We start from the raw sequence: 21368 nt of genomic DNA, 5'->3' as shown, positions 1-21368 counted from the left end.
ATTAGTTCACCAAGAGGTGTAGAGTGAGAAGAGCAGAGGGCCACAGACAGAGCCTTGTGGGACGCCAACAGAGAGAGTGAGTGAAGATAAGATACCAGAGAAGGAAACATGATTACACAGTATGGTTCTGTATCTCTTAATTAATTGTACACTTTATTTATAAAAAAAAAAGTAAAATATAAAAGTTTTATTAAGAACGTAACAATACATAATTTGCTGCAATGATAAAGCAAAGTAATACTTGGTTACATACATACTTAGGAACAGTACATAGCAATTTTTTTTATACAAAACCTTTTTTTTATTATATATATATATATATATATATATATATATATATATATATATATATATATATATATATATATATATATATATATATATATATATATACACACAAATACAACTGTATGCTATATATATATATATATATTTTTTTTTTCCCCCAGTTGTCATCTCTCATATGTCAAGTGTCACTCAACTGTATCATCAGACCAAGATGGAGTATTTGATTATTCTATTAAAATGTAATTTATTTGCTCCACAACCTCAAACTCTCATAAGGTCACTTGATCGTTATAACTATGGTAAAAAAAAAAAACATTGCCTACATCTATTATATTGTAGATTTCATACACACATTTCGTTTTACAAATGTTAGGTCCTTTGCGTGTATTCCCTTTAAAGATTTGCCTTCTCAAAAGGTCCTTCGTTATACCAATGAGCACAACTTTACTTGCTCTAAAACATACAGCCCCCTATTCAATATGCTGCAAAGTTGTCCTTAAGTTGGAGAAGGGTATGACCCACCCAGATCCACAAAAGGGTGCCAAGATTTAGCACACCATTACTCCCATTCATATGAATGGTGTTCTAAAGCTTAGCACCCTTTTGTGGATCGTGGCCTTAGGCTGCGTCCCCACTGGCGCCGAGCGCATGGCGCTTGCGGAGGTTCGTGCATGTATGCTCTCCCAAGCTCGGCACTTGGGAAGACAAAAAAAATTGAGATTGAAGCATGCTCAGCAGAGGCAAGTACACACACACACACACACACACAATCCATGCCCCCCGCTCCCATAATTAGGCAGGACACCCTGCGCTTATGCTTTGAGAGTTGTTGACATCACCAACTCAAGCATGAGCGCGGTCAGCGCCAGTGGGGACGCAGCCGTAGACTCCATTCATTCATACACATGGATCCTCCCAGTAAATTATGTACCAAACATACTTACACTGAGCCACATCATAGAAGAGCACAGTGATTTAAAAGTGGTAAAACATATATATTTAGGTACCATTTAAATGAGGTTTATGCTATATAATCTATACAGAACACAAGCCGTGTTTAAATATTTACTTGGAAAAAAAAAAGTGGAAGTTTTTTCAGTGGTCTGCAAGATCAGAGAATGTGTATGGATGGCACCGGAGCTCCGTATGTAGCATGTTCAACCAATAGCTGGTACACATATTCCACACAAGCTAAGGATGAGCAGGGCCGGTGGCAAACATGCTTTAATAGCACAAAGGGGACATTTAGAGCAAGACTGGGAAGACCTCTCTAGGGTTAAATTCAAGCAGATGAACAAGAGACTACAGTAAATGTACAAAACTACATTTCGTTTGCAAAAAAAACTAGTTCAAACCCAACATTGGCATGAACAGCTCTAGGGGTCTATCACAACAGAAATGGCTTTGATGCTCAATATAAGGGCTGACCGTGGGCCAAATGTAGCCCGGGAAAGGGCCTTGATGTAACGCTCTGCTCTTGCTTAATTCATACTAGTTGCATAGGGAGCTAAGTGCAATTTGCCACAGAGACTCACTTGTAAGTTAAGATAATGTGAATATGTTACACGTTACAGATGTTATAAATGCATGTAAAAATCTTGAAATTGAATATTTTCCAAATGTATCTAAAATTACAATGCAATAAGCTTGTGGCTCTTCTTCTAAATGCTTTCGGATATGGCCCCTTTGGAGAACCAAATGAAGCACTATACCATTTGTATGTTACACAACACCTCAGACCTGGCAGAGGTTTGTATACAGAATACATGGGGAGAAATAGTATGCACAGACACTGATTTTGATACTTCCTATTATAATATGCGAGTAGTGTAACTGCTCACATGCTACTTTTGTTGACACTTCCACAGCAATCTGACATATTGGACAACATTGGAGGAAAGTAACATGATACATTGAAGCCAGTCACAGGACAATACTACTTCTCATTTGATCATATTAGCTCTAAATTTAACGTGACACATGAATCAAATAGGTACTCACTAGGATAACTGTGCCCACGTATTCTTCACAACTTTACGAAACAATGTATAGTATCACTTGTTTCCAAGTAAATGTGCAAGAGGGTCCCGGGGTGGCAAGAGGGTCCCAGGGTGGCCAGAGGGAAGTGGACACCAGGTGATACATACAGTGGCAAGAAAAATGGAGGACATTGAGTGACAGAGAGAAAGCAATCAAAAAGAGCAACAGAATGAAAAATCAATAACTCAATGATATTCCATCACGTGGAAGCCTTACTATTTTAAAATGTTCAATATTTAAAATATAATAAAACCATACTCGGATGAATATGAAGAGTTGACCCAATGGGAAACCGTAAATGCCAATTACAATAATGGAGCCATAATGCACTCTGTGCCATCATACTCTAGAACAGAGGTGTTTAACTCAAGCGCACCCCCTTCCCCTCCACCCCCCCACCAGGTCACATCTTCAGGATGTCCCAGCTTCAGCACAGGTGGTGCATGCCTCTGATTGAGCCACCTTTGCTGAAGCACAGATATCCAGAAAATCTGACCTGTTGGGGGGGCTTGAGAACTGGAGTTGTGCCCTCTAGATGTGCGCTTCAGTGAAGGAAACAGCTCGGCACTGGACACAAGCTGCCGATATAAGAAAGGCCGGACAAGCCCCGCATTAGACATTGTAAGTCTGGATAGGGATTCCACAGAAAGAATCGTACACATCTGACAAAAACAGAACAATTGCAAATTTACATTGTTTATAAAACATACATTTTGTGAAATTAAAATAGCACTGCGCACTCTGAAACCAAAAGATAAAAATTCAGCCAAAAGAATCCAAATATTAGTACATCTTTTACCAAAATTAAATACATGGCGTAATAAAAAAAAATAAAAAAATAAAAAAAGTTTACCATGGTGTAATTTGGATCCCTCTTTGCTTTAACCCTTTTGCTGCCGAAGAGGGCAGCATCAGCATACCAGTTTGCAATAGCTTGCCGGCCTCCAAGGTAGGGAAGAGGCTACAGTAAAATATTGCTGCTTCGATCCAGCAGGAGAGAGCTCCCTCAAAACATGCAGTTCATACACTTGACTGTTTTGCTGCCGTAGTCGATGCACTCCGGCCCTATGCACTCGCAGCACGCGTTGTGAAACCAGCGGTATTTCGACGCGCCCATGGACTCGCAGGAAACTTTACACTGATGGATGGACATGCAGTCATCAAAATAGACCACGGTGCACATGTGCTCTGCACAGAGAGAAAACAGGTCAGTATTAGTGCCGAGATAATAGATAGCTGAAAACGCCTTGTAGGAGGTGCAGCTGGACAGGTTTTACACACACACACACACAACATATCAATGTAATCGTCTTCCTTAGAAAGATTCCATTCCCCGGAACCCTTTAGCTGCCAGATGCGCCAACGAGACATTGCTCGCCCACCTGGCAGTGAAAAGGTTACCGGTAAATACCCGCTCATTTGCTTCTTGATTACTTTGTCATTTTTTCACAATTTATTTGTATTCTAAATGTTGTTATCTGGCAAATCATGTTCTAACTACGCTTCCTTATTAGCCGAACAAAACCGCAAAAAGGGGGAAAGGGTTATTTGGGTAAATGCGGTTAATTATCTTTGAATCGGCAGCTTTTTTCTGCAGCATTAAGTGCAACAAACATGAGGGATTTGGGGAAAGTGCATTATTTCTGTATTTTGATTATTTTTTCCCCATGCATGTGAAGATGTCAATGTGATGCATTGGAAAGGGCCTTTTATCTTCTGGAGCAAGGGGAAGATTGCTTCCCAGCATATAAAATAGGGGACCTTGCAGGACAGGTATTCAGGATATCCCAGCTTCAGCACAGGTGGCTCAATCAGTCCTTGCTTCAGCACAGGTGGCTCAGTCAAAGACTGAGCCACCTGTGCTGAAGCAAGGACGGAGTTAGCCAGCTGTGCTGAAGCAGGAATAGCCTAAAAACCTGACCTGTTGTGGGGTCTTGAGGACTAGAGTGGAGTACCCCTGTTCTAGAGTACCACAAAAAAAAGTACTCTCTTTGGAACAGGAATTCATTTTGTAAGTTCTACTTCTGTGTAAAGAGCTGCGGACACTTAGCACACAATGAGATCCATTCCAGTTTTTTTTGTTTTTTTTTGTTACTAATGTAACATGCCAAATTTAAGTAATAAGATAAATGCAGGTTTTGCATCAGTTTTACTGATAAGCGTGCAGAGTGCCACTAGATACCAATAGTGCGCATTGTGAGAAGCTGCCGAGTGCCTTGTAAAGATCACATTAGCATGATGTGTCCTGTGCACCCAGATTAGATGCCATTGGATTTATAGATTTGTCAAATTAGGTGTGCAAAGCTATTCACATGATCAACCCTATGTAATAAAATAATGTTTTTAGCATCATTGGCTAATCGGTGCTTTTTAACCTTTTGCTTGCAAAGATTTTGAAATGGTACTAAACAAATATTATTATTATTCATTTCTGATTTCCATTCTACAGACTCACAAACCTCAAACACAAAGACCATCTTGGGAAACAATCAAAACACCCTTAGCAAAGCATTGCAAGCCAGCAACAAATGGGTTAATATAAATATGGAACATAACCGTGTAATGGGCTATTTGGCTATTTGGCAACATCTTGGTGATTGGCGACTCAAATTTGTGAATGTTTTGAGGTGTTGCATGGACGTCTACGGCACCAAAGGGGTTATTAACTATTCAGCAAACAAAAGCCTGTCCTGCCAGCTGTGCAGTGACAGCATTCATGTGGAAAAGAGGCTGTCGGGCGACTTGAGGAAAGAAGGCCTATTAAAAATAATTGATAGTGACATTGCCTCTGGAAAAAATGACCAGCACCATGCAGATATTTGGCCAGGACTAAGTACTGTGGGTGGCTGACAGCAACAAAATGTAGCTCAGCTTATATTTAACTTTTAAGTTGCATGTAAAAAGGGGTGTGCAGTTTTAAAAGTTCCCTGTTATTTCCGAAACAGGGCCATGTTTATTTATCCCTCTGCTGCCAACTGCAGGAAGTACTTTTCCAGAGCTTTTATGAAAATGTTTATCCTTTAACTGTATTACCTCCTAGAGCAAGTCACTCAGATTCAGAAACTGGGTTATGTTAGGACGTCTTGAACGAAGTAAAATATATTAGCTCGACAAACTCAATAAGGTCGAATTTGGTAAGAAAAACAAAAAAGGAACCCGCTATGTGTTGCGTACAAGTCATATGGTAAGCACGGGTTATTAAAGAAAACAGAACAGTAATAAAGAAAAAGGGTGTAGTGATGAGAGAGGGGAGAGAGTGGGAGAGAGTGGGAGAGAGTGGGAGAGAGTGGGAGAGAGTGGGAGAGAGTGGGAGAGAGTGGGAGAGAGTGGGAGAGAGTGGGAGTCTGTCCTGTTGTGTGTTTATTTGTTCTGTTGGTGTGTGTGTGTGTGTGTGTGTGTGTGTGTGTGTGTGTATGTGTGTGTGTGTGTGTGTGTGTGTTCTCTGCCCCCTGTAACCGTCTGAAAGTATGCCCCCTCTGCCCAATCGGTCTCCTCTGACTCTCTCTGTGCTGTGTTTTCTGTGACCCTGTCCTGTTGTAGGGGTGCCTCAGCAACTGAGCACTGTGATTAGGGGCAGCCCAAGAGAAAAATAAAAAAAGGTTAAAAACCACGGCATTAGGTGGTGAGGGGGAATGCTGCAAACATGCCGTCAAACATTTAGCTGCATGCATGTTTATCATAATCCATATGATTCATTCCAATGTTTTGTAAAGTATCGCCATAATGGAGTTAACATGTCTTGTATTAACAAGCTAGCTTATGCAATCATTTCAATACTGCAATTGATTGAAGCCAAATAATAAGTAATGTGAACCAGCGAATATACACATGCTCCATTTGTTAGCATATTTATGATGATATTACACTGACTTCTCCATCTACTATTTATTTGTTTAATCTATCCCTTGCACTCTCAGTTTTAGGATATTCCTAATCCCAGTGTAAACCTACATATCCAACACCAGAAAGCATAAAAAGGTGCAACCTCACACAGTCGGCCAGTTGAATTTCTTAGCGGCCTCTGAATGAGGAAGTGTTTTTTAATCAAGTATTTTATTTACGCCTATCCCACCCTGTCTTGATCACAGTCAGTAAAGTTAACGGGTTGTGGGAACGGGGACTCTGGCCGTACAAGCGCTCACTAATCACACAGTACGTATTTTTTATTTATTTCCTAAAGTTACTCATAGGGGACAGATTTGGGTAAAAAGTAATAAATTACTGAGATTAGATCCCTTAAACGTCTCTGGAATGAGTTCACTTTGGCCCAAGAAAGATTGGCCCTTTGAGTGCTCTTCTTGCCCTGAGGATTTACAGTCACTCTTTAGAGATCAAAGACAACTTGGCTAATAAACGCTTACCATCATGCATCTGTCTTCATTTCCAGTAATTAAAATAAGAACATTTGCTGTGAATTACTGTGATTGACACATAATATGTCAACTCGCTCATCTCCCCCTCTGCTCCCCAGCATCTCTAAACATCACATGCAACTACAATGTTTTGGCAAGTGTAGCAAACCATTTCTGACTGCCTGTCAATCAGAAATAAACGGCACAGGTTAAAATGACACACTGCAAAGCTATACTTTACAGGGCTTTTACTAATGTGTGTACCCGTCATTCATATGACAAACTCATATCAGTTACAAAATAACTACACAACAATACGAATGCTTTTAGAATGGGAGATTTCCACGTTACCTTCACTTAATTTGGGAGACACTTGTCTTACCCGCCATACTGTATTTATACGTACATTTGTTCAGTAAGCAGACTATAAGATATCAATCAGTGGGAAGGCTAGACATTTTTGGTGTCACACACACACACACAACTTTCCTTTATTTCCCCTTCATTAAAATGGATGTCACCATTTAAAAAAAAAAAAAATTAAAAATTATGAAGTTATTGTTTATAATAGATTAGAAACGGCATATTTTATCACCCCAACATACGTAAAGATTTTTCTAGTTTCTGCTATATTTTGTGTGATACCAGCCCCCCCCCCCCCCCCCCTGTCCCATGGACTCACGAATAGAAGTCCTGCCCATGAGACATGTGGCCAGGGACTGATAATAGTGAACACCAAATAAAGTATACCTCCTAAAGCCAGTTCTGCCTCCCAACCACTTACAGGCAATCTGTTAATTGTTGGGCTATATGGGCTTTGAAAGTATTTAAGTCTGAGAGTTCTTCCCTATGAGCACAAAGACCTCCCTTTACAAAGCTCCGATAAGGGGTATCAGGGCTCGGACCGGTGTTACCTGCCATTGACTTGAGTGACAGTTTATGTATATCTGAGCTTAATCCCGCATTATCAGAGTTTAGTGACTCGCCCCCAAAAAGGGAAGCAGAGAGTCATGGTTTTTAGTTCGTATAAACTTGCCATTTGAGGTTTGCATTGGAGTGTTGGCAGGCTTTTATTTGACCAAACTATGTAATTTGTGTTTAAGAGCAAAAAGAAAAAAGTGCTAATAATTCAATGGAAACATTGACTTGTAAGATTGAGAACCAGTTAAAGTATGAGGTCAGTGATTCTAAACACTAGTGAGACTCTAAATGGAATGACAGAACACCGCGGCCAGCTTCACATTTATGTGAAGGTAGACGTAGTGTCTTTGTTGCACCTTCATATACAATACTCTCGTCAATACAAAACCTGCTCTACCAGTGCGACCCTGAAACAGCTTCCTCATTGGTCCAGCCCAAGGATCTCCAAAACATCACAGAGTACCATCTCATGGGAATACCTTTCTCGCTGCTGTGAGACACATGGACACCGGTTTGAGGGTGGGACACGTTTTGGTGCTGCGGCTGATTCACAGTTTCCAGGAAGGAGACCAGGTTCTCGTGGTGGGAGAGCTCCTCAACCACAGGGAAGGACACAATATTCCAGTTCAGCTGGGTGTCTCCCTCTGTGAGCGCCCGAAATAGGGAGGGGATGGGTTCATGTAATTCCTCCACCGTGCTCTTCGAGGTCGGGGGAGTATCACTGTAGTTCCTTGGATTGCACATTCCTGCAAATTCATTAAAAACATTAGATGTGGCTGTTTTGATCCATCTTGGAAAATCCATGCGACAGCAAACAAATTCCAAAATTACTCATTACTTTAATATATTGTTAAAAATGCAACATTCGCAACATACCTTTGTTGATTTTGGATGGTGTGCTGCTGTATTTAATGCAGGAGGGGGTGGGTACAGTAGGAGATATTGTTTTGTACTCATCTCCCCACATAAAATGCTCAGATAATTATTGTATTTAAGTTTTTGGACAGTTTAGGACCAATTTCTAAAAATACAGCTACGAGCTATACGAAGTGTTAGTAGATGGTTCTGGGTCAAAGACCACTTATATTTGTATGGAATGATTTCAATGTCAAAGGGGCACCCAGAGCTTTTTGGGGCCCCGAGCAGTTGCTTCGTTTGCTTAAACCCTGTGGATGTATATTTACTTTGTAGTGTATTAAGATTAGGTTGGGACTGTATATGGTGCAAGTGACTGTTTTGCTGCATGGTTTTCAGACAACATTGTTATCAGATATTCACCAAGCAGCCTTTTGCCCCTCCCAGCACTGGTAGATACCCAGCGTCCAATTGAAGGCTGTAAATCGTAAGGGGTCTTAAAGGTAGAAGACGGCTTAGTAAACATTGGCCTATGTGAGTTATCATTGCTTATAGACCACACAATCCTTATTCCCATTGGCTATAGAAACTGTAAAAAACACGTGTTGAATTATAATCTGATAATATTATGGAAAACTAATAAAAGCTTTGCTAAAAAAAAGCCTGACAAATATCACAGTTATGAGCTCATGCATACCAGAGGAGTACATGCTGCAGTATTGAAAACTTAACACTGCTTTATACCCCGATCACTGCAGCATTCCTCTCTCCGGTTATGCGCCCACAATTAACCCATCCTGAAAACAGTATGTTCTGTAGATTGTGTTTTTCTAGAAGTGCTCCTTGGATTTTGACTATTGGGGGGGAAAAAAAAAAAAAACTTGAAAAACCAATGAAACACACCTTCCAGTTAAAGGGACGGTAAAGGTGGCGAGTGTGTCTCAGTTTAGGTAAAATGGGACTGCGGCTTTAACGGCATATTCTCCTTGCTTGTGTTTTTCATCGTGATGTCAGGCTCATAACTCTGAACATCTGGCGCACTCGGCCTCCACAGCCTGTAAAATCTTCAGGCCCTGGGGGTGAGTTCTTGTCTGGCACTCAGGCTGTGCCACCTGCATTCAATCATGCAAAACTTCACAGCAGAGCCAGAGACATCACAAACAAGCTCAGCCTGAAGCCAACCGTGATCTCCCCGACACCAGAACGTCTAGTTTCCCCAACACTTCCACAAAAGCAACAAAGTGAGGGCTCTCTATGCCGAAAACCTGACCACGGGACATTGACCCTTTCAGTGCGTGACATTGCAAAACGTTGCCAGCCCCTCCAGCACTGAAGGTAAATGAAAATGACACGTCCTTTACAGATGACATGATGTGAATAAACCACGGCTGTCTTTTTGTCTCCCTTTTCCTCCTTTCTTCACAGGGATCGAGTGTTTCATTGTAAAACTTTTGTCATTTCATATTTCACAGAAATTCTTTCAAACATGAAAAATAGTAGATAAGATTGTGCAGGGCAGAGTGTTTTCGCTTTATTTTAGCTCCAATGCGTCGAGCAGTAGACACACACACACAAACACACACACACACACCTGAAATGATCAAACAAGAATTACCAAACCACATCGCATGATGGATTGCTTTTATTTCAATCTATTATATGTGGCTAAATGGGACTGTGGTTTTTTTCTGGTTGTGAAGTGTGTTTCTATGCTATAGTTTGTAGGTTCCATATGAATGTAACCCCCTTCAAAGGACACCTAGGTAATGATGGGCAGGCTCGCCCGTCAATCACTGAACCCAAAGGAGGATTCATGTGATTGGTTATCAGGAGCCTAAGGAGAGGCTAAACGTTCCAAGTGGTGGGAAGAGCTAGAGAGAGAGGATAGTAGTCCCTGTCCCAAAGGAACCGAGGAGAGAAAGATCAGTGCGGGAGTGGAGTTATCATGTAACACAGGGTCGGAGCGACCACAGAGAGAACAGTAAAGGTCCAATGATAACCTGCAGGCTACAGGGTCCCAGGATACATGAGTAACAAACAAGGAGAAACAGCTAAGGGATAACCCCTACAATATCCTTGTCAGTACACAGGAGTTACCCAAAGTCATTGCAAAGAAACAGGCCTGTAACTGTGCACACATCAGTAGCCAAAACGAGCTACAATGCTGTGCCGGCACCTACAGGCGCAAAGTTCATCTTCCTTGTCTTGCCTTCAAATACTTTCTGGGCAAGCTACCCGCCTATCTAAACAAGCTCCTCACCCCAAAAGACTGGTCATGGTCCCAAGGTTCAACAAAGTATCCGGCCGTTCCTCCTTCTCTTACCATGCACCCCAAAACTGGAACAACCTACCGGAGACTCACAGCCACCACCAGTCTAAGTTCTTTCAAAACTAAAGCCATCTCACATTTTAATCTGGTCTGTAACTGTTACATACGCCTAGAACATATATCATCTCTTACTGTGCATGCAATGTCTTGTATATAATGTATAACCTTGCTCACTTAATGTAACAATGTATTTGTAACCATGTATCTGTCATCATAACTGTGCCCAGGACATACTTGAAACGAGAGACAACTCAACGTATTACTTCCTAGTAAAACATTTTATAAATAAATAAAATACCCGGGCCCTCTTCATCAGTGATGGGCTACTGGGACTGAGAAAGAGACACAGAGAGAAAGTAGCACATCGATACACATATGGGTTGATTATTCTGATAAGCTGCCATAAGTAGTGTATTGGGTCCTCAAAACGGGATCATTGTGTTGTTACATGAATACAAAACATTGCTATTTAAATATACGTGTCTTGTCAAAGTCTGACCCCAACCAGGCTCTCCACTGGTTGGTTAGTGTGAAGTAGATACTGAGGAGCAGGACTCGGGCCCCCGCCCTAGTATATGTCTCAATCAATCTAGGGAAATAAAGAAGGGTTACATGAAGGACAAACTTACCCACACAGTCGCAGCACTCGTCCCAGAGTGTCCCCAGGCACAGCATACACTCCTTACAGCAAGAGCAGTTTCCATCCGTTGGCCGGCACTGGCACAGCTCCTGGCAAAACACAAGCAGTTCACCTCCGGGCTTTTGGCTCATGGAAAAAAAAGCACTGAAATTGTCAAATCCGTTCCATAAAATTATATTGAGATTCATTGCTATATTTATATAAAAATAATAGTGGTACTCCATGCCATAAGGGTAAAATACAAAACTATCCTGTTTCAACCCTCTGCACAGGAGGTGTCGTTCCTGTTGCTCCTGATTTGCAGAACTAGAGATGAATCATATCAGGCTCGGCGCCAGAAGTCTTGTTACCTGTAATTTACATCACACGTTACATGCTTTTGTGACACCGCCTTGGTATCTGTGCTAATGAAACCTTTTCGTTCTTGCGATACTGTCTTCCTATCTACTAGCCTTCCTTTTCTCTTGCGGAAAAGAAAATCTTAACGCGCGTTAACCCCTTCGAGTGGCGTATTTCTGTACATAGAACAGCACAAGACTCTGCACAGAAATGACCCTTTGGCTGGTCACGTGGCCTAGTACCACAGCACGTTGGGCATTTTGTGCTACTAGACAGCCTGCCACTGAAGAGAGCAACAAAAACAAGGCAGGAAAATTTGGTTACTACTTGGTAATACCAATATATTACTTGGTAATAATAAAAAAAACAAGATGCAAGGTAGAAGTGTAACACAAAACAACACATTCTTTAGCCATTAAAAAAAAAACAAAACAAAAAAACACAGTTTCATGACCCCATCTGCTTGTCAAAGGATTAAAAAAAAAAATCCCTCTCAATCAGAACCTCTCACTTTGTATTGGATTATAGCAAATAGTTTCATGCTTTAGGGCCAGAGCGTGCGACTGTCTGACAGATTCAATTATTAGAAGATCATATGCTTTGCACAGGCTACATGCCAATAATCTTGCGACTAATACTTGAACTTGCTAGCAAGTCATTTTTATAGGCCATTTTGGGGGGGTTTCTAAAAAGATAACTTATTTAAGGTTATGGTGGGTGAAAAAAAGTGACAAAAACCCTCCACCATATAGCATAGAGCAAAGGAAAATATAATGATCAGCACATTGACATGTCTCAGGCAGGTCTGCAACTCTGCTTTTCACATAAGCTTGTCCATGGCAACATGGACTTGAAGCAAAAAGGCAACATTGTACTCATTTGCATGTCATTTCCCAGAATCCCTTGCTGTAGTGGAAGCACTGTATGCTGGGGATAATGGTGAAAGGCAGGGTTGCAGACCTGTCTAAGACATGTGAATGTGCTCACAAGTGAGATTTTTATTTGCTATATGCGATACGGTGGAGGTTTATTGTTGCCTTTTTTCACCCACCATAACTATACATACACACACACACACACACACACATACACACACACAATAAAATCACTGAACCCTTACTTGGCCTGTCAGTCACTGTGACTGTTCAGAATTGGGAGAGGGATGGTCATGCGCTTTGTAATGCGGAGACTAGGGGTCTACAGCTTACCGTCTGCCAGTCTGACACCAAAGGAAGTAATTAAGCCACATTAAGCTGCAGTTTACACACCAAGTCCTTAATGGCCTTTAAACAATGGTCAGAGCAGATAAAGCAGCAACTGCATGACCTCTGCAAATACTTTCAGTTTGAAGATTTGGATCTCGTTCTTCCAACCCCGCCTGACAAACCCAGGACAGCAGAATGGTTCTTACCGTCAGATACAGACGCGGACTCCAAAACACTTTTGGAATGAGCGGATTATAATATGGGGTGGATAACTTTTCCATGTAGACTGAAATAGGATTATGCTGTGTTACCCAGTAGAATAATTAGATTGCGAGCTCTTCGGAGCAGGGACTCCTTTCCCTAAATGTTACTTTTATGTCTGAAGCGCTTCTTCCCATTATGTGTTATCTGTGTTATTTATATGATTATGTCGTGTGTATTACTGCTGTGAAGCGCTATGTACATTAACGGCGCTATGGCAACACGGCATCAAATGACGCCACAGGGTCATGTGACATGACATCACAGGCGGCAGCCGTGGGTCACGTGACCTGACGTCACATGACCCCGGAGCGTCATTTGACGCAGTGGCAAGGTAGGAGGGGGGGGGGGGCGCGAGCTCCGGAGCAGACCAGACAGGGGTGCGCAGCAGTAAAAGTTTGCGCTCCCCTGGGTTAGAAAACTGAAAACTCATAAATGTATGCCCAAGATTTCCCTTTTTTAACCAAAGAGCCAGTCCATGCATGCCCTTAGATCAGGGGTGGCCAACAACAGGTCAGGTATTCTGAAAATCGCTGCTTCAGCACAAGCGGTGCAGTCAATGGTTGGTCCAACTGTGCTGAAGCAAGGATATCCTGAAAGCTTGACCTGTTGGTGTCCCTTGAGGACTGGAGTTGGCCACCCCTGCCTTAGGCCTGGGACCCGCTGCGCTCGTTGGCGCGGGCGGCAATGTAGCGAGTTCCCCACCAGCAGGGGAATCCTCGCGAGCCGGTCCCGGTCCCCACTGGCTGCACAGCTGACTACACGCTGTGGCGCGTCAGCCGCTAGGAGACACCACAGAATGGTGTTTCCTAGCGTTGACGCGTCACGTGGTGTGGCTGTGAGCCAATGGGGAGGGGAGGCTGCGGGAGGAGGAGAGGCTTCGGGGAGCGGGGAGGAGTGTGGAGTGAAAGCAGCGTGAGTGCCTGTCTGTGTGTGTGTCTGAGTGCGTGCGTGCCTGTCTGTGTGTGTGTGTGTATGTGCATGCCTGTCTCTGTCTGTGTGTGTATGTGTGTGTATGAGTGCGTGAGTGCCTGCCTGTGTGTGTGTGTGTGTGTATGTATGTATGTATGTATGAGTGCCTGCGTGTGTGTGTGTGTATGTATGTATGTATGAGTGCCTGCGTGTGTGTGTGTATGTATGTATGTATGAGTGCCTGCGTGTGTGTGTGTATGTATGTATGAGTGCCTGCGTGTGTGTGTTTTTTTTACTTACCTGCAACCCGTGGCAGCCCGTGGAGGGAGGGGGGTTAGAGTAGCGGGTCCCTCCGCTCAAGCCACGCCCCCCTCCCTGTCAATCCTCCCACTCCCGCCCACCTCCCGCTCCGGCCCCTCACGTCATGGCCGCGCCCCCTCACGTCATGGCCGCGCCCCCCCCCCCGACCCGTTTGGCCACGCCCCCCCCCCCACTCCGAGGAAAGTATCCTGTAGACCGCAAATCGCAGTACAGCGAGTTGCACGCGCCGCCGGCAAGCAAGCCAGCCGTGCGGACGCGTGCAACGGGACCTTAGCCTTAGACTAAGGCCCCGCTGCCTCAGAACACACGCCCACACGCGCGTGGTGAGGCACTTGACCGCTATCTGCGGTCTGTAGGGAGAGGGGGGTGTGGTTTGAGCGGAGGATCCATCCATCGTCCCCCCCAGGTTGTGCACGAGCCCGGAGATACTGTACGATCACGCTCTGTCATCAGAAGCAGAAACGGCAACTCCATTGACCCGCGGGTGTCTCATCGCGGGCTGAGGCTCCCTGTTCCCTCCTCCCAAATGAAACTTATGAGCGGGCCAAAAAGTTAAAAAAAAACCACACACACACACACACACACACCTCAACAGGCCGCCTCCCTCAGCTCCTCCCTCATTGGCTGACTGCCGCACCACGTGACGCGTCAGAGCTGCAAATCACTAGGAGCTTGCAGCATCGGCCGGCTGACGCGTCACAGCACGCTGTCAGCCACGTCAGAAGGAGCCAGCGGGGACCTCCAAACTGGAGGAAAGGAGCCGCCGCGCGCGCCGCAGGACGCCGCGGGACCAAAGCCTTAGGTACAAGTGCAGAGAAACACCCCCAAGACAATTAGCACTGATAAGGAGTTCTAACTAAAAGTGAACACAAAAGGAAAGAACTTTAACTTCCATAAATGTGTAAAAACATGTAGATTTATAGATGACCAATTTTTTTTTTTTTAAGACCACAATACCCCATATTTAAAATGACTAAACATATAACTGCCATTTGGTTATCTTGATGGGATTGCACATTTAGGAAACATGCCATGCTTACTTACACAAGGATTTTATCACATTGTATTTGTGGGTGTGACGTGATATTTATAGGAGTAAGATTTACATTCGTACGACTAGACCAGCGTTTTTCAAACGGGGTTCATAGGAACCCTTGGGTTTCCCTAAAGAGTTCCCTTTAATTTTAAAATTGTACCAAATGCAGATGAATTTATAATGCGCGTGATGCCAGACTCGCTGTTAGAGAGCGTTGGGGTTCCTCAATCAAAAAAACCACTGGGGTAGACTGGAGTAAAACGGGGGTTCGACATTATACAAAGTTTCAAAACTCCTCTCAGCAATGAGATTAAAATGGTATCTCAATAAATCCTTCAATAAATAACCAAATAGATTCGAACACACAACTAGCTTATGGCCACATTACACTTATTAAATATTATCCCGAACATAACTAAAAGTTACAAGATATCCTGGATTACCTGGGACACACAGTACATATACAATTCTGAAATCACAGCATAAAAGAATTTGCAACGTTACAGCACAAAAAGTTGCCGGTTCAATTGCAGATACAGTATGAATCGTACCTGTATTAAACATTTGCTGACATCACTTGCGCAGAGAGCTTTATTGCAGCCCTGAATGGGCAGAATCCAAGAGAAACACAGGAGCAGAGCGGTTGCTGGGATGGGGATGTGTGATGACTTCATGTTTCATCAACCAGGACTGAAACAGCCCAGCAGCACTAAAAGAAATAGAAGCAGACAGAAAATAAACCTTCGGCCCCCAAAGCTTAACCCCAAATGAGCCTGCAGCAGTTTTTAAGTAGAGATGGGAAATTTATTTGCACGAGTTCACAAAAGCAGGTCAGATTTGGTGATTTTTTTTTTTTCCTACAAAAACATCAAACTTCGCAACATTTTTTACCAAGCCTTACAAGTTAATGGGAGCTGTGTGTCAGGGCAAAAGGGGTGCAATGCTGGGGCAAAACAAATTGCACTAGATGCATCTGAACCCCCAACCCCTCTCCAACCGATTTCAATAGGATATTTGTCTTTAATATATATATACATATACATATATTTCCCCCCAGAATTCCACCCCTTTTAGCTTGATAAATATGCCCCCAAAGTGCCATACAAATTCCAGAACAGAAGCAGGCGGCGATCACACAGCCCTTTGTACGGCAATGGTCACTAAATTCTAGTGAACGCCACAGAATGTGATGGATGACCGGCGGAAATGCTGCCTGTGTCTATTTTGGCACTTTCCCAGGCAATGCAAACTTTTGGGAAGAATGTTGTTTGACAGATTTGAAGACATCTACGCAACCCTGGTTTTAGGTCCGGAAAAAGGGAAAAAATAATGCACGTCCAGTTTGATGGCAAGTCCCTACCCAGAAATCAGAGTACACTGCACGGACTAAAATCCAGGGGGTTCTTCATTACGAAATGTCAGCTTCTGCTCTTTAAAAAAATATATATATCTTGTTTTATTTTTGTGTTAAAAAAATCATTGTTTTCTTAATCTGCAGCATCAGAAGTCTGAGCAAGACATCCATTTTTGATCTCTTGGACACCCCATATTTGAACTGCTCACATATCCTGAACGATGCATTGAATTTTATAAATAAATACAGTAAAAACCATCCGCTGAAATGGTAAATACCAGAAATCTTTTAAAGTAGTTTTTTTTAAAATGCACAAAAACAAACAAACAAAAAAAAAAATACAGTATAATTGGCCTCCGTACATACATGTGATCTTATCTAAAGCAACTCGCTTTCTGGTTTTGTTTCTTGGGAAAAATCAACAAATATTTGCTTTTTATATGGGACTCCCAGTAGAAGAATGAGAATGAATCGTTTCTTCCAGTCTTGGTCCACCTGTTATCTGTTGGAGGGCCACTCAAGAGAAGGGGAAAGGGAGTGCATTTTGCCTGTGTAAGGCTACGGGCCCCAGTCTTACCTGGAGCACGCCGGCCTGGTAGCGCATGCACAGTTGAAAGCCGCGCTGTGCGGTCTGAAGGGGAGCGATGAGATACGCGGGGGCGGGGCCATGATCGGGGGGCACGCCCATGATGGGGCATATCTGACCTTCCATTGGCTGCCCGTCGTACACGTGATCGCGTCGCGGCACGGGAAGACAAAAGTCTTGTCTTCCATGCCAGCGTCTGCGTCATCGCGCGCCCACATACATACGGTCACTGGGGCCTGCCCCATAGAGGGCTGTGCATGCCGCAGACTACACTGGGGACTCACCCTAAGGTCCTGCTCACCCCATAACTTTATATAGGAAATGTACCATTTATTTCAGCTCACCATGTGTACAAAGAGACACACACACACACACACACACACACACACACACACACACACACACACACACACACACACACACACACACACACACACACACACACACACACACACACACTTTTTTATTATAATTTTTTTTTTAAATATATTTTCTGGCACTTCTGTTCATTTTGATCCTACAGAGTAATGCAATAAAATCTTTCCCATCAGTGAAACTGTTACATTAGAGTCTGGTTTGGAAAAATTACATTATTAAAACAATATACAGTACTCTAATGATTTAGCATGTCCACGGAGGTGCATACAGCTACAGAATGCAGAAATGAAGGCAATCTTCCAATGGAACACACGTGCATGAGTGACAGCTCATCTGTAATTGTGAAACCCTGAATCAACGATTGCAAAATAAAGAGAGGGAGCTTTAACAAAGAAACTTTCCCTCACTATAGAGCTCCAGAGTCATTCACCCTGAATTATTATTAATTTTTATTATTATTATTTTTATTATTAGTAAAGTTTGCAGAAATATACCACCCTGGAAAACCATAGGAGCTATGCGCCACACTTTAAGAATTTCCTCCTGTATCAATTACTACATGTATTTCTTACATTCAACGCCATACTGTCCAACTCTCTCCTTAGGGATAGAGGTTGACATGATTTGACGTTAGAACCTGCTCAAGTTAGAAACACAAACTGATGCATCCACTTATAACCAATACTGCCGCCAGGTTACTCCTTCTGTATCCAATCTTTATATTACACAAGCACAAATAAATTAAATTGTGGCTCGCAGGGTCAACTTCAGGTTGTGATTATTCAGGTATCCTGTATTAAAATGTTGAATTTAATTGGTCTAAGGATTATGTATTGAATGAAACAACAAATGAAAGCTACACTAATACAAACAAAAATATGGGACTTGCACTTCATAACCCGCTAATAAGCTCAGACTTTTCCCCCCAGCTGATTTGCAGAGCTGACAAAAGAGGAATGATAAAGCTTTTAATTAGCAGAGTAGGGTAACCCCCTCGCAAGAAGACATGAGAAAGGAACCCTTCTACCTGATCACAGATTTAACTTCATTATAGACAAACTGATTAGGCCTCTTTTAGGGGTGACAAATCTATTTTAGCTTAAAGTATAGCTTTTTCTAATTACTGTGCAGAGGGTCCCAAACCTCTCCTCGGGGTCCAGGTTTTAGTGATGAACGATGCACTTGCACTCAGGTGAACGCACATCATTTGCATATGTACAGTATACAATATTTGGTTGCCAGAGGAGAAATAAAAGGGCAATGAGCGATAAAGACATCTCACTTTATTTTTCGTTTCACAGCCGTTTACACGCCGGTCAATAGGCAAATAACGGAAAGCACCCATTCGCGTAAGCCTTCTTGCTTTTCAATTTTTTGTTTCGTAGATTAGGAAAAGACAGACTATGAAAAGTCCAACGCCAACTCTAGCGAACCAGAAACATACAGGAGGCTTTTGTTATTGGTCTCACAACTATACTGAAGTCTTCGGTTGCGACCAGGGTGAGGAGACTTGCACGTGCTCACGCTCGGCGCGTTTAAATACAGATTACCTTATGCACGGTTCCAAAATGCTGCTTCGTGCACTTGGAGAGACATCAGAATTAGTTTTTTGAGCACGATGGCGGGTTACATGACTGGCTAACAACCAATGAGTGCACAGCAGTCACAACAACCAATCAGATTGAGCGGAGGATGTGACGTCACGTCCCACTCCAGTCTAACACGCCCCTCCCATCTGTGGAACCCCCCCTCTCGCCCACGCAGTGAGCAGGATAGCCAATCACTCCTGCTCGGGCAGACGGCGACATCACGCGGCTCCTCGCCCTTGCCGCAGCCTTAGTGATCGTCAAGATAAGCCGGGGGGTGGACAATTCCAGTCCTCACGGGCCACCAACAGGTCAGCTTTTCAGGATATCCCTGCTTCAGCACAGGTGGCTGTCGAAGACTGCACCACCTGTGCTGAAGCAGGGTTATCCTCAAAACCTGACGGTGGCCCTTGAGGACCAGGGGTGCCCACCCCTGCGATAAGCTACGAAGCGAACATGTTTAGGAGACTACAAATTATTCTGGACCAAGACTCTCAAGAAATAGAAAACATACTAGAAAGTGCCACGCGTAAGTGTGTACACCAGGTGAAAACACAAAAGGGTTCATTTGTAAAAAAAAACAGCCCTGAAGAAGATCTCACTGTGCGGATCGAAACATCGGATTGTGCGACTATATTCTTAACATATGACTTTTTTGATTCTACACCGAGTGCCGTCTCTTCATTGCCATCCTCACCGATAGCAACGTATTCCCAGTATTATGTTATAGGACAAGCACCAGGCGCTTGACCATTGCTACGGTGAGCCAGCTATCCTTCCCACTTATTTAGATATTTTTGGACAGTCATTTCAAGAGTCCTTTAAAGTCCTGTTTCGGTATTTCTGCCGTGCCCGATGAAGGACCCGGAGAGGATGGAAAGCTTGTAACATTTCAACCACTTCTTGGTCCAATATATATAAAAAAGGTATCAGACCACCTACCCCCTCTCCCTCCTTTGTTACTGCATTAAAGCCCGTCAGTGTCAGAGTGGGCTGCAAAGCATTGCAAAGGGGCTCCGTGATGCAGAATAGGCTATGTCACATCACACCGATAAACGTAACGAATTTGAATGTAAGAATCCCTTTTTGGCACGGGTGACGCCATCGCAGCTTTCATGCCGCTGTAACTATTTACCTAGTTTAAAAAAAAATATATAAGTTAAAGTTTTTCTCCCTGATAAAAAAAAGTCCCTTTATGCAACACCCATCAGCTGTAGATCTACGACACGTCCCTCCATCAGCAGAACGGCTTTAATGTAAGAAAGCCGAATAGCACTTTGCTGGTGCTCTCATCACCCAGTTTGTAACGTGCCTGAATTTCACTAAAAAACATACTAAAAACACACGGGCCGACTTCTCCGTGACCCCCCCTCCCAAGTGGCTTACCAATGGCTGTAACGCGCAGGTAGTCCTCCTTCCTCCTTCCTCCTTGATCTCGTCCCCACTCTAACTTCTCCTGCACCAGGATTCCAACTCTGCAGCCTTTTGCACACACACCCAGACCTTGATGGCGTGTGGGAGAGAGAAGGAGGAGGAGGAGGAGGAGCAGGGATATCCCAGCCCCCAATATGCTCAACCAAAAAAAAAAGTTCCAGGCAGCTCCCCAAGCCCCTCCCTCCTCTTTCCATCCTCCCAGGCGAATGACTGCTGTTCTTCTCCGGGCTACCTTCATGCCTCAGGAATGCTGCAGGTTTTACACAGGGTGATTTGTTAACGCTGCGCTGCTGATCCTCGGCGTAACGCGACCAATTTCCTGCAATGCTCAGCGGGGAGAGAGGTTAACGTGGGTCGGCGATGCCGTACGTGTGTTTGTGTTTACGTGGTGCCGCCTGTGTGCCACGCTTTGTAGAAATAGCAAGACCGTATAAGCGGGGCAAGGTTTCCCAGATGCATTTAGCAGGAAGTTGACGCTGGTGATTAGAGAATCCCTGCCCTGCAGAGCTTGCAATCTATTAGGGAGGCCGA

At 43.5% G+C, this 21368-nt stretch overlaps 1 protein-coding gene across 1 annotated transcript; it reads right to left on the bottom strand.

Annotated features, from left to right (window-relative positions):
- Positions 1-402: 402 nt before the first annotated feature.
- Positions 403-20945, bottom strand: TWSG1 (twisted gastrulation BMP signaling modulator 1). Its single transcript, XM_075585365.1, has 5 exons — positions 20790-20945; positions 16051-16208; positions 11415-11514; positions 8081-8347; positions 403-3516 (listed from the first exon to the last, which is right to left on the bottom strand). Exons 2-5 carry the CDS (start codon positions 16171-16173, stop codon positions 3335-3337), a joined length of 672 nt encoding a protein of 223 aa, XP_075441480.1. The 5' UTR covers positions 16174-16208; positions 20790-20945; the 3' UTR covers positions 403-3334.
- Between the last annotated feature and the right edge of the window lie 423 nt (positions 20946-21368).

Source organism: Ascaphus truei, chromosome 2 (genome assembly GCF_040206685.1).
Source record: "Ascaphus truei isolate aAscTru1 chromosome 2, aAscTru1.hap1, whole genome shotgun sequence".
NCBI classification, from domain to species: domain Eukaryota; kingdom Metazoa; phylum Chordata; class Amphibia; order Anura; family Ascaphidae; genus Ascaphus; species Ascaphus truei.
The sequence above is the reverse complement of the archived record's forward strand: the minus strand, read 5'-3'. Positions and strand labels throughout refer to the sequence as shown.

Coding starts and splice junctions, on each gene's coding strand:
- TWSG1 (XM_075585365.1), bottom strand. CDS start 16,173: ATGAAGTCATCACACATCCCCATCCCAGCAACCGCTCTGCTCCTGTGT. Junction 8,348..11,414: donor CGAGTGCTGCGACTGTGTGG/GTAAGTTTGTCC, acceptor ATGAATTTGCAG/GAATGTGCAATCCAAGGAAC. Junction 3,517..8,080: donor GTCTCACAGCAGCGAGAAAG/GTATTCCCATGA, acceptor CTCTCTGTGCAG/AGCACATGTGCACCGTGGTC.